The 12,289-nt window shown below is 39.4% G+C and overlaps 1 protein-coding gene across 1 annotated transcript in view; it reads left to right on the top strand.

The window, feature by feature from the left end:
* Positions 1–12,289, top strand: part of TAF2 (TAF2 RNA polymerase II, TATA box binding protein (TBP)-associated factor, 150kDa) — a 95,347-nt gene that overhangs the window by 75,720 nt on the left and 7,338 nt on the right. The window contains exons 21-23 of the mRNA XM_006830830.1: positions 4,635–4,864; positions 7,592–7,697; positions 9,975–10,082. Of these exons, the coding sequence (XP_006830893.1) occupies positions 4,635–4,864; positions 7,592–7,697; positions 9,975–10,082 (444 nt within the window). The remainder of the gene's footprint in view (positions 1–4,634; positions 4,865–7,591; positions 7,698–9,974; positions 10,083–12,289) is intronic.

Raw genomic sequence — 12,289 nt, 5'->3', positions numbered from 1 at the left:
TCATCTTTCTCCCGCGGAGCAGCTGGTAGTTTCGAACCGCTGACCTTAAGGTTCGCAGCCCGATTCGTAACCACTACGCTACCAGAGCTCCTATAGGTATGGATTAACTGCTGTCATTATGTTAATTTTTTGTAGTGCTGTTTGTTCCTTTGTTTTGCATGCCTTCTTGTGTTGGGTTTGTGCTTTTTGTGCTATTCTTTGTTTTAATGTGTCCTTGTTCTGCTTGGATCTTCATATTCATGCTAAGTTGTGGAGTATTAATTTTCTTTGGGGTTACCCTATAGTCTGTTAAGTTTTCCCTGCTGTTAAGACAGTCTGTTGTGTCTTGCCATCTACTTGACCTCCTCACCACCTGGATCTCACTGTGTTCCTATATTTTTCCCTGTGACATTGTTAATATTTTGAGCTTTGGTTGGCCTTACAGGTCTTCTGAATTCATTGCTGTAATTTTGGTCCAGTCTGAACTCTGCTATCCCTTGATCAAGTTCCAGGTGGTGTTGCCACATCTGTCGATCTCTGACTGTTGTCTGTTCTTGCTGGTTTTCATTCCAAAGAAATCCCTTTAGGATGTTTTGAAGCACTGGATTGGCTTTAACAAAATCTCTAAGCTTCCTTTTATCCTGGAATGTTTTGATTACACTGTTGTATTTATTTGACAGTTTTGCTGGATAGATGATTCTTGGTTGGCAGTTCTTTTCTTTAAGAGTTTTATACATGTCTCCCATTACCTTCTTGGCTGCATGGTTTCTGCTGAGAAGTCAGAGCTTAATCTGATTTGCTTGCCTTTGTAAGTAACACTTCTCTTTCCCCTGGCTGCTTTTAGGATTCTCTTAATTGTCTTTGATTTTGGAGAGCTTGATTATGATATGTCTTGGTGATTTTTTGGGGGGTCTGTTCTTCCTGGGGTCCTTTCAGCTTCTTGAATGTTTATCTTCTCTTGCTTCAAAATGTTAGGAAAATTTTCTTCCAGAAGCTCTTCAGCTATCTCTTCTGTGGACTTCTATGATTCTTCCTGTTTTGGAATGCCAATAATTCTTAAATTATTCCTCTTTATGTTATCCAGCACGAATCTTAGACCTCTTCAGATTTTTTAATCCTTTTTTCTGTTTGCTCTTCTATCTTAGCAGTATGGAGAGATTCATCTTCTAGCTTGCTGGTTCTGGATTCCATCTCTTCCATTCTGCTCCTTTGCCCTTTCAGTGTATTGTCCATTTCTGATATTTTATTATTATCTGGACCTCTTTTTGCAGGTTTTGGATTGTTTTCAATGCCATAACTATCTTGTTTGTTTCCTCCCGTAGCACTTTCCTGACTTATTATTTTCTTCCACCCCTTTTTAGAGCATTTTAATTTGTTTCCATATTATTCTTCTGAATTCCTTCTCAGGCAGATCCAGAGCCTGCTCTTCTACTGGAAAGTCTGTGTCTGCTTCCAGCTCATTTGTCTCAGTTACTTTTTTCTGTTTTTGGACATGTGTTGATATCTTTAATTGTGTTTTCTTGGACATTTTCAACAATTATATGAGTTTTTAATGCTTAAATGGATGTGTATTGCTTTTTGTTAAGCTTTCTGAGCGTCTCGTGGTGGATGTGATCTGGAGATAGGCTTCCCCTTTCATGTGTAATGCCTAGCAGCTGTTTTTGGCCCTTGTCCAGATGGTGGGTACTACAGGGTATGCTTGTAGCTTAGCTCTGTGGGCACAGTTGCTGTCTCTTTTCTTGGGTGAGGTAGGGGGAGAAAGCTCCAACTCCTGGGAGAATTGTGAGGCCCAAAGGACTAAAGACAGAAACAATGTGAAAGCAGGGACAGATATCACCAATCAGAAACAAAAATAAAATTGTGATTTACGCTGTTCACTGACCTTTGCTATGCAAAGGGTCTCACCTAGGTAAACTATGGGGTGGGTTCCTGGGGTCAAAATGTCACAAGCAGCATGTGGGTTTCATCTCTATGCCGTTGGCAGACCGTGGGTGCAATGCTGGACCCTTTTGGGGGTGTGCTCTCACCCGCCTGAAGGTATCTAGGCTGTGCAGTGAGGTTGCGGTTGGGGTGACGAGGAGAGATACGTGAAAGATGACAAATCACTCACACCTCTTCCTTCATACGCACAGCTCCGCGGCTTCTAGTGCTGGGTCACTGCCTCCGCTTTGCTGTGGCTCCGCCCTCAGGCCTGAGGATTTCTAGCTGCTGGCCTCTGAGGCTTGATCAATTCAGAAATCACTGTATTTTGCTTCCACTGACAGATTTCTTCTCAATGGGCGCAGGGAACTGGTACCCGGAACCTTAAACAAGATCCAAAGCTCCGCAGTTTTTCTGCGGACCGCTCTTTCTCTGTTTTTCTGGGGGTGGGGGGGCGGGGGTGGGGGTTTGGCAGAGGAGTTTTCGCTGTCTGTCTCTGCTTTTCCTGCCCCCAAACTGGAGAATCCTGTTAGTCTGTCTTGTTGAGGGTCTTCCCCTTTTTCAATTACCATGTACTTTACTAAACATATGTATCCTTCTCCAGGACATGCCTAGCATAGTGCACTATCTAATATGAACTCAGTAAACTCATAACACCCCTATTGTGAGTTCCCTTTGCATGTAATTGGCATGTTACTTGAAATTGTAGAGGGACTCTCATCAGTATAACTACTAGGTAACTTGTTTATTTACAGTATTTACTGTTGAACACCACAAAAATTAATAATCATGATATCTTAAATTTGCTGTCACTACGTATACTTTTAATTTTGTTTCCTTTTTACAGTTCTATATTGAAACCATAATTCTTGGTCAAATTTAAGTAATTATATGGTTTAATGTTTTTTATCCAGAAGGATTTCCATATTCGACTCACTTGAATTCTCTAGATCATTTTAAATTCATAGTCTGTTCCAGAGCACTTGGTTGTGCTCATGAGGAACCTGTACACAGACTCAGAGGCAGTCATTCAAACAGAACAAGGGAACACTGAATTGTTTGAAATTAGGAAAGGAGTACTTGGGTTGTAATATAAGAAGTTGGAGTATATGAAGAAAAACATGACATCAGGAATGGAGAAAGACTCATTAACAACCTGTGATATGCAGACGATACAACCTTGCTTGTTAAAAGCAAAAAAGACAAATATTACCGATGAAGATCAAAGTCTTTGGATTTGCTTGGATACACAGTCACCACTCATGGAAGCAACAGTCAAGAAATCAAACGATGTATTGCATTAGGCACATCTGCTGCACAAGACCTCTTTAAAGTATTCAAGAGCAAAGTTGTTAGTTTGAGGGCTAAGGTGCACCTGACACAAGCCATAGTATTTCCAGTAACCTGATATGTATGTGAAATTTGGACAGTGAATCAAGAAGACCATAGAAGAATTGATGCCTTTGAGTTCTGGTTGGAGAAGAATAAGTTCTATGGACTGCCAGAAGAACTAATAAATCTGTGTTGAGGAAGTACAGCCAGAATCCTCCTTAGAAGCCAGGATGGCCAAATTTTGTCTCTCATACTTAAGGCCTGATATTAGGTGGGACCAGTCCCAGGAGAAGGACATTATGCTTTGCAAAGTGGAGGGTCTGAGAAAAAAAAGGAAGACCCCTCAAGGAGATGGATTGGCACAGTGGCAGTAGCAGTGGGCTCAAATGTACCAACAATTGTGAGGTTGGCACAAGATTGGACAGTGTTTCGTTCTTTTGTGCATAGGGTCGCTATGAATCGGAACTGCCATGACTACACCTAATGACAATAACAGAAGTCATGTAGGTGATCTAAACCCACATGACAAGTAAATTTCATCAGGCTGTGTCTATCTGGAGTGCTCTACTGAGAAGAAAAGAAGAGTCAGAACGTTCTGGTATCTGTAAGTTCTAGTCTGTCATTGCTATGGAGAGAGATGCAATCTAAGACAAAAACCTGAAACCCTTAAAGATGAAAAATATGATGATAGCCAGAGAAATGGAAAGAAAATCCCTCCAGTCTGTCAGTTAGTTTAATAAAGAACTTTCTACATAGCCAGTCTTTTGGTCAAATATTTAAGAAATATTCAATATGATGGTGTGTAGCAAAATATTTTCCTCCTCTGCATTAACCCAAGTTTAGAATTGTGGTGTTTTTCGTTTTTTTTTCTCAAGTAGTCATAGTGTTTCTCATCATAATTAAAAGTTGAAAGTAATAAATTGTAGAGTTAGGAGACTTTGTTTCCAGTGATAAAATCCAGTGATAAAAAGCTCATAGGGCGTTATCTTTCTGCCTAGCAGGCAAACAGAAGAAAATCAGTCAAGATGAACAGAGAATGAATAAATGTGGAGTCGTTTTGGGGGGAGGAGGGATGAAAAGGAAGATTTCAGGTTAGAAAAAAATTATTTTTGCAATCCTAGCTCTGTTGATGTGAAATATAAGAATGGTTGATAACAGAATCTCTTCCTATTACAATGCTCATGGGTTCATTGACCAGCATTCGTTGTTTCTGTAACTATTGATTAACTGTGAGTCAACCGGCTTGATTGCACTTAACAACAGAAGGTGAATTTGTGGAGGACAGGGTTTACTAGGTAATAATCCTGTTTTTATTCCCGTTCTCTGTACAGATTCTAGAATAACTAAAAATATATGGGTTACTGTCATTCTTGATTTTCATTTTATGACTGCTCACTTCCTAGGAACTGCACATGACTGGAGGTTGCGGTGTGGTGCTGTGGACTTGTATTTCACACTCTTTGGCCTCAGTAGACCTTCCTGCTTACCTTTGCCAGAACTTGGGTTGGTTCTTAATCTAAAGGAGAAAAAAGCTGTGTTGAATCCTACCATCATTCCAGAGGCTGTAGCTGGCAACCCAGAAGCTGCAAGTAATCTAGGCGGTCACCCTCAGCTCATTGGATTTCAGAACGCTGTAAGAATAACATGTGTTACTGAAGGTGTTGGTTTATTATACGCAGCCATCTAGACAAATGAATTTCTTCTTTTGAAACTGATGAAGTTTATAGCACTAACACAGTTCCATGCACCGTTTACACAAATGGAAGCTGGTATGTGTTTAACAATTTACAGTTTATAAAGTGCTCTGGTAGGGTAGTGGTCACAAATCGGGCTGCTAACCTCAAGTTCGGCAGTTCAAAACTAGCAGCAGCTCCATGGGAGAAAGAGGAGGCTTTCTGCTCCCATAAAGATTTGCAGCCTCGGAAACCCTGTGTAGGGTCACTATGAGTCGGAACCGACTCCACAGTACTTAACAACAACAACAACAACTGGTAGATGCAGAGCTGCACTATGTAACAGATGTGCTGCCAGCCCATTGATTCTTCCTGTGAGGACATAATGGTTTTTCTTGTACTTGAGCATAGAATTTCTACTTTGAGTAGCAGGAGATTGAAAGTAATATGTAAGCTGTTACATATTTAACTGATTTGCCTGTATATGTTCAATAGTAAGCTGTTGGAACACAGGACTCTTGTCTTTTTCATTGCTACTATGAGTTATGCCTGTCACAATTCTCAGTGTATGTAAAGTGCTTAGCAAACACTTGTTGAATTAATTAAGTAGTAGGCAAGTAGCCGCAGTCCTGGTGTGGCGCTGTGGGCTAATGCGTCAGACTGCAAAGTCGTGTGAACTGCAAGGTCAATGGTTCAAGCTCACCAGCTGCTCCTTGGAAACCCTACACAGGTTCTCTGTGGGTCAGAATCGACTCAACTTGACAGCACTTCACAACAACAAAAAGCAAGCCAGCCAGCCAGATAAACGAGTGGGCCTCAAAATGTTCTATTTAATTCCATTTTTTCTTCAATTGTGTAAAGTCTCCTCGTATAGATAGATGGGTAGGTAGATAGTTGGTAGGTACATAGTATGAAAGGGCTTCAAAAAATTTACAGAAAAATGGAATTAAAAGATAGTGAAGTTTTCCATGAACTTCTTGACCTCCCCTCATAGATGATGGGTAAATAGATAGGTAGATAGATAGTTAAATAAACCGAAGATAGATAAATGAATAGCTTGGGGAATGAGTAATCCACTGATTTATGAAGAGACTATACATTGCATTTTTTTTATTGGTATCTGTGTGCATTTGCCTTCACAAAAGATTTTATTTGTAGACATTCATTATCAAATTGTCAAGCCTTCCTCGAGAGACTTTTAGGATACACATAGTTAATTATGGTACTGTAATTTTAAGAATTGTTTCTGGTGATATTCATAATGATGACTAAATGTCCCCAGCACTTCAAGCTTCATTTTTCACCAGTATTTCGACCAGATTACTTGCCTGGCAATTCCCTACTGTCGCTTTGACACTTTAAAGCTCAGATTCACTCTATCCTGGTTAGTCATTTAACATGTGCATACTGTGATTTTATGAAATAAAAATCTTTATTTGTTGTAAATTTAGAATGTTTTCTAGAGTTTTGAGTTATGAGGAAGCAAGAAAAATCCTTCCATAGAAAAGGGTCTCATGGATTTCTTTCAGAATGGGATATTTATAAGCCTGTCAAAATGTGCTTCATGCTCATGCATGTTAATGTATCTGGTGTCCACATTCACACTTGCCAAGAGGAGGAAATAACCAAGAGACATTCTTTTGGGAAAGCTCTAAAGCTCTAAGAAGTTCACTTACATATATTCTACTTTTTGTAGCTCCTCTGCCCCCCCGCCCCAAGGGGGAAAAAAAAAAAAAAAAGGCAAAACAGAAAGCCCAGCAGATAGTGAAAGGTAACGTTTATCTGAAGCCCACTGCCCAGCAGATAGTGAAAGGTAACGTTTATCTGAAGCCCACTGCTCAGCAGATAGTGAAAGGTAACGTTTATCTGAAGCCCACTGCTGATAACTGTTAGGCACTGGGCTAACTCTGAGACCTGCATGGCTGCTTTTAAGCTATTAGTTTTCAGCTTTAATGTGAGCTACTGTCTTCAGAAATCTAATTTTGATCTTGAATATTGCCGCAGGAAGATGATCACCTTGCCAAGGAAGCATCATGTAATATATCAGCTCATCAGCAGGGATTGAAGAGGAAGGCTGATACACCACTGGGGTCCCCACTAGAACCTGGTCAAATACTGGAGAAGAATGAGGATAGCAGTAAAGTCAAACTCAAAATCAGAGTAAGAAATACAGGTTAAACCTGTATTAACAGTGTAGGATATTCACCTTCTTGTAAATCTTTTTGAATACTTGTCTTGGTTTTTCCTTAGCTGAAACACATGGGACACATTAAATCATAAAATAACCCAGATGTGCTTCTGAGACATCCCATTCAGTTGTTTAAATTTTATGATGACAAACTTCTTCTCTCTATTTGGGGGAGAAACTATGTGTGCATTTACTACCATTGCTCACTACTTCTTCCCACAACATAGGCATAGAGTTTAGCTGTTACTGCATTTCCAATAATTTCTAATCAGCTTCTTTTGGGGGCTGGACCACGTAATTTTTTTCTTTAAGTCTTTTTGAGTTAAAAACAATACTTATCCTTTTACAATTATTTGGGGGCAATTCTTAATAACTTTGATGTTATCTTTCTTAAGAAGTAAGATTGAGACATAAAGTCATGTCATGGGTGTTCCTTTTCTGTGTTTTGTGTGTGCTTTTTTTGTGTGTGTGTTTTGTGTGTGCGTGTGTGTGTGTTTAGTTCTCAAATTCTCAAGACGAAGAGGAAATTGACATGGATACTGTTCATGATAGTCAGGCTTTCATTTCTCATCACCTGAACATGCTGGAAAGGCCATCGACTCCAGGTAAGGCCTTGTTCTTCCCCCACTGTGGTCATGGGCAGGGCTCGGATGATAGCACTCTTCTATGGGCAGTGTTTTATTTTCACATGAACAACTCTGAGTGTAAAAGTGTTGTTAGGTACCTGCGAGTTAGTTGTTCCTGACACATAGCAGCCCTGTGCACAACAGAATGAAGCATTTTGGTCCTGCACCATCCGCACGGTTTTTGGGTTTGAGCCCAGTGTTGCAGCCACTGATCCGTCCGTCTCATTGGGGGGCTTCTCTTTTGCGCTGACCTGCACTTTACCAGCATTGATGTCCTTCACCAGGAACTGGTCCCTCCTGACAACACGTCTGAAGTATGATAAGATAAAGTCTCACCATCCTGGAAGTTCATGGTACTTTCAGTATCCTTTACCAACACCATAACTCAAAGGCATCAATTCTTCTACGGTCTTCCTTATTCATTGTTCAACTTTCACATGCATATGATGCTATTGAAAATACCACGGCTTAGCTCAGGCACACCTTAGTCCTGCAAAACTAGTCAGTATAAAAGATTTGATTATATCATGTTGTTTGTATGCGAAGGAAGAAAGAAAATAAGAAAATTTCATTTTGGGTCTTCTTTAAGCATTTGGCAGGCTTCTGTCTAGTATGTGCTTTTTATAAAGCCTGTTCATCAGACTCTCTTCAGTAACTTGAATTTATTTCTCTTTTTTTACAGGCAGAGTTAATTTTGGAATAAAATATTAGAGTTTTGAAAAATTACGTAGCCATAAGTAAATTAAATATTTTTAAAATTCTGTCAATTTGGTACAGGTCTACATTGTTCCATTCAGCAGTTACTATCCATTTTGTTTCGTGTCCTTGATTGTGATCCCACAATGTCATATTCCCTCATCAACTTCTCCTCTGTAGTTCTCATTCCATTCTTCCAGCTTTCCTAATTCTTCCTATATTCTGAACTTTGTCCATGGGCAAATAGTGCTCTTTTGATCTTGAATGCTTGATTGTTCTAACATTAAAATTGGGGGGACTAAAGTTCATTCTGCTCATAACACAAGTACTTCTAGTTTTATCTTCTTTTCCCACACACTGTCATACAGATTTTTGCATGTGTCTCTCCTAACATCATGTTTTTGTTTGAAAATACTACCTAAGACATTTGTGTTGATGCGTAAGGGTAAGCCAGAAAGTATTGCTGCACATCATAGAAACCTTTATTAAATGCAAACTGAAATGGGAAGCGACTGTTTCTCAACATAGCCCCATTCTAGGTCCATACACTGCTGAATGCCGTGTTTCCATAGCTAACCCTCCCCAAAGAATTCTGCTCCTTTGATGGATACATCCTTCAGGGTTTCCAAGTGTGTTCCTTGACTTTTACAAACAAAAAGAAGTCTGAAGGGGCAAGATCAGGGCTTGTAGGGTCGATGGAATAAGATTTCCCAATGGAATTCTCATAGACCAATCCTTGAAGAATGAGTACGTGCATTATGATGGAAAAAAATTCCTTGGCACAACTTTCTTGGCCTTTTTATCACAGTGCACTTTTTAATTTTCTTGAAATGTCTTCCTTAGTAGCCTCCATGATTGTCCTGTGTCCTTCAGAAAAATCTACCAACATTACCCCTTTGAGATTCCAAACACCAGTCTCCATAACCTTGTGAGCTGATCTCTCTGTCTTGAACTCAACCTGCCAGCAGGTCCTCTTGGAAGCCATTGTTTTGATTGGATGGTGTTTTTTTTTTGAAGGCACCCAAATGAGATTAAGACAGGTGTCTTGGTGAGAGAACTTGTTTGCTTTCATCCATTAATCAGAGAGATGTGGTTTTTAAACCATGCCATTATGAACTGGAATCCTGAAAGAAAGACTTTTTGACTGATTTTGTAAATATGTATGCACAGTAAATACTATAATGGAGTTTGTCAACAGATTTTTTCAGGAACAGGGCAAACTTTTACTACATGCAAAGTCCCATCTGAATATTACAAATATGGCATGATTCCTGTACCAAAATATGCAGTCTAATTTTAAATATTAAACAAACAGCTCAAACTTGCTGTCTTTCTTAAAACCATGTTGTTCTTGGACTTCAGCGTATAGGAATCATGACAAAGCATTAAATCAGATGAGATCTTCAGTGGTTTTGAAAACAGCCTTCTTTTTACTATTAGAATTTCACTGTGGTGGAACGGCTTCTGGTTTTAAGGTTTACTTACAAAACCGGTCAGCCTTTTTTCTTCTTTTGAGAAGCAAAGTGATGAATCCGTCTTTTTCCTTGTTTGGTGTTTCAGGACTGTCTAAATTTCGATCAGTGTTGGTGCCTCAGCTGCCGCCAGACTGCGATGACCCACCCACCACGAAACCCCCTTGGAGTCTGGAGCTTGCACGGAAAGGAACAGGTACAGCTCTTTGTTTTAATTCAAGAGTGAATCTCGGTGCTTCATGGGATCATTTGTCAGTTTTTTTTAAAAGTACGTAAAAATGGATAGATCTTAGGACTTGCTTTCCTCATGGCATATCGATGTTCTATTATCGAACGTTGAAGACTGATTTTTCAGTTCAAAAATTAGCATACTCCTGTTACAGAAAATCCAAAGACGAATGGGGGGGGGGGCATCCCTCTTTATGCTAAGATGATCATTGTATGAACATTTTACTCTTGTGTGGTTTTTTGTTGTTGTTGTTGAACTTTTTATTGTGAGTTGTGAAGTTTTACAGACAAGATCATCAGCTTTACATTCAACAAATTATACTTTGTTTCATGTCAATGATTGCAATCCCCTCCATGCAACAACAGTTATCCTACTTTCTCCCTGTGGCTCTTCATTTACATCTTATATTTCACAAATTAACAAAGCAAAAATATTTGAGGCACACATACAAAACAAATATACATTTAAATGTCCAAAGGGCATGTTTTTCTTGTCAGCTTCCTGCCAATAGACACAGAGCCTGTCTCAATCTATGAGCCTAGAGCCCGCAGCTGCTCTGTCTCATTACCACTGCCTCTGCCACCATCTCTGCTATCATCGCTTTTTGAGGTAGAGATCTCACGCTCCACTAATGCTCTTCCTTCTTGCTGGTCCTGGGATCGTCTGTTCATGTAGATCCAGGCATTCACCAGCCAACATCTGACTCTGGTTCCCTTCAACTTTCAGTCCTAGAAGGGGATTTTCTTTGATGGGCAACTTTCCTTACCTTGATGCTTCTGAAACTCAAAATGCTATACTGTCTGCTTTTTTTTTTGCAATAATCTCTGGTTTTCCCAACAGTTCTCTCCCTGTGTGGGTTTTGAAAGATTATTATAATATGACTTATGCCAACTTTTGCTATGGGTCGGAACCAACTCGACAGCACATAACAACAACAACAATGCCAACTTTGATAGAAACCCTTGAATTTGCCTTTATATCTTAATAAAATATAAGAATGAACCATTTATTTTCCTCTCTAAAAGTCATAAAATTGGTGATTCCATCCGGTCAAGGAGATTTGATGGTATAGTAGGCAATTTTCACATGCTCCTTCTTTTATGTGAATTTTTTATACTAACTGGATTTTTAAAGTTTATAGAAAGGTAATACAGTTCTGATGTGCTTGTCACCTCGTCCAGTCTTCTGCTTGTTTTGTTCCCTGTTACATACAAAGAAAGGTGATAATCGAAAGAATGAGTAAACGTTTGATGCTAATGAGCTACTAGGAAACAAAGACTTGGTATTCGGTTTTAGAGAGGAACAGGGAGTGAAAACAAGATTTACAAGCAAAGACCTTTTTAAGGAAAAGCTTTTCCAAAGGCCATTAGTCAGACTTAAAAATCTGCCAGCTTCTGGTTACGTTCCAGTGGATGGATTTTGCTTATATAAGCCATGTTTTTATATGATATAAATAAAAAAGTACTGTTTATTGAGTTTAGCTAAGGGATTAACTGTGATTAATAAGAGACTTCAAACAAATGCAACACCTCACAATTTGTAGTATGGAGTCCTAGACTCAATAAAAGGTTGCTTATATCTCTTGGTGCATTTATTATAACAGAGGAGTCCTGGTGTGGCGCTGTGGGTTAATGTGCAGGGCTGCAGTCAGCTGGAACAGCAAAGTCGGCGGTTCAAGCTCACCAGCCACTTCTAAAGAAACCTTATAACAGGGGTGCTATGAGTCAGAACCGACTCAACAGCATACAGCAACAACATTTCAATAGAGCTTCACAAGATTATGTCTTAGAAAGAAATCAGTTAAAAACTTTAGCATTTAAATAAGTGATTGTTGACATTTCTTAGCCCTTGCCAGTTTTATATTTTCTTGATTTTGGTTTTGGTGTAGTTTTTGCTTTGTCATCATTATACTTACTGTACTTGTGTTGTTATTAACTGTTGTCAAGCTGGTTCCAATGCATGGTGACCTTATATAGGGTTTCCAGGAAGTGGCTGGTAGGTTTGAACTAGTGGTTAGCAGTCCAGTGCTTACCCCCCACAGTGCCACACCAGGACTGTAGTTTTTATGGGGTCAGATTTGTCATTCTTTCTCCCATGGAGCAGCTAGTGGGTTTGAACTAACAACTGTTCAGTTAGAGGAGTGCTTTATGGGTTCTTGTGTTTAATAAGTTCCT

The sequence above is a fragment of the Chrysochloris asiatica genome, unplaced genomic scaffold (assembly GCF_000296735.1).
Source record: "Chrysochloris asiatica unplaced genomic scaffold, ChrAsi1.0 scaffold00001, whole genome shotgun sequence".
NCBI classification, from domain to species: Eukaryota; Metazoa; Chordata; class Mammalia; order Afrosoricida; family Chrysochloridae; genus Chrysochloris; species Chrysochloris asiatica.
The sequence above is the reverse complement of the archived record's forward strand: the minus strand, read 5'-3'. Positions and strand labels throughout refer to the sequence as shown.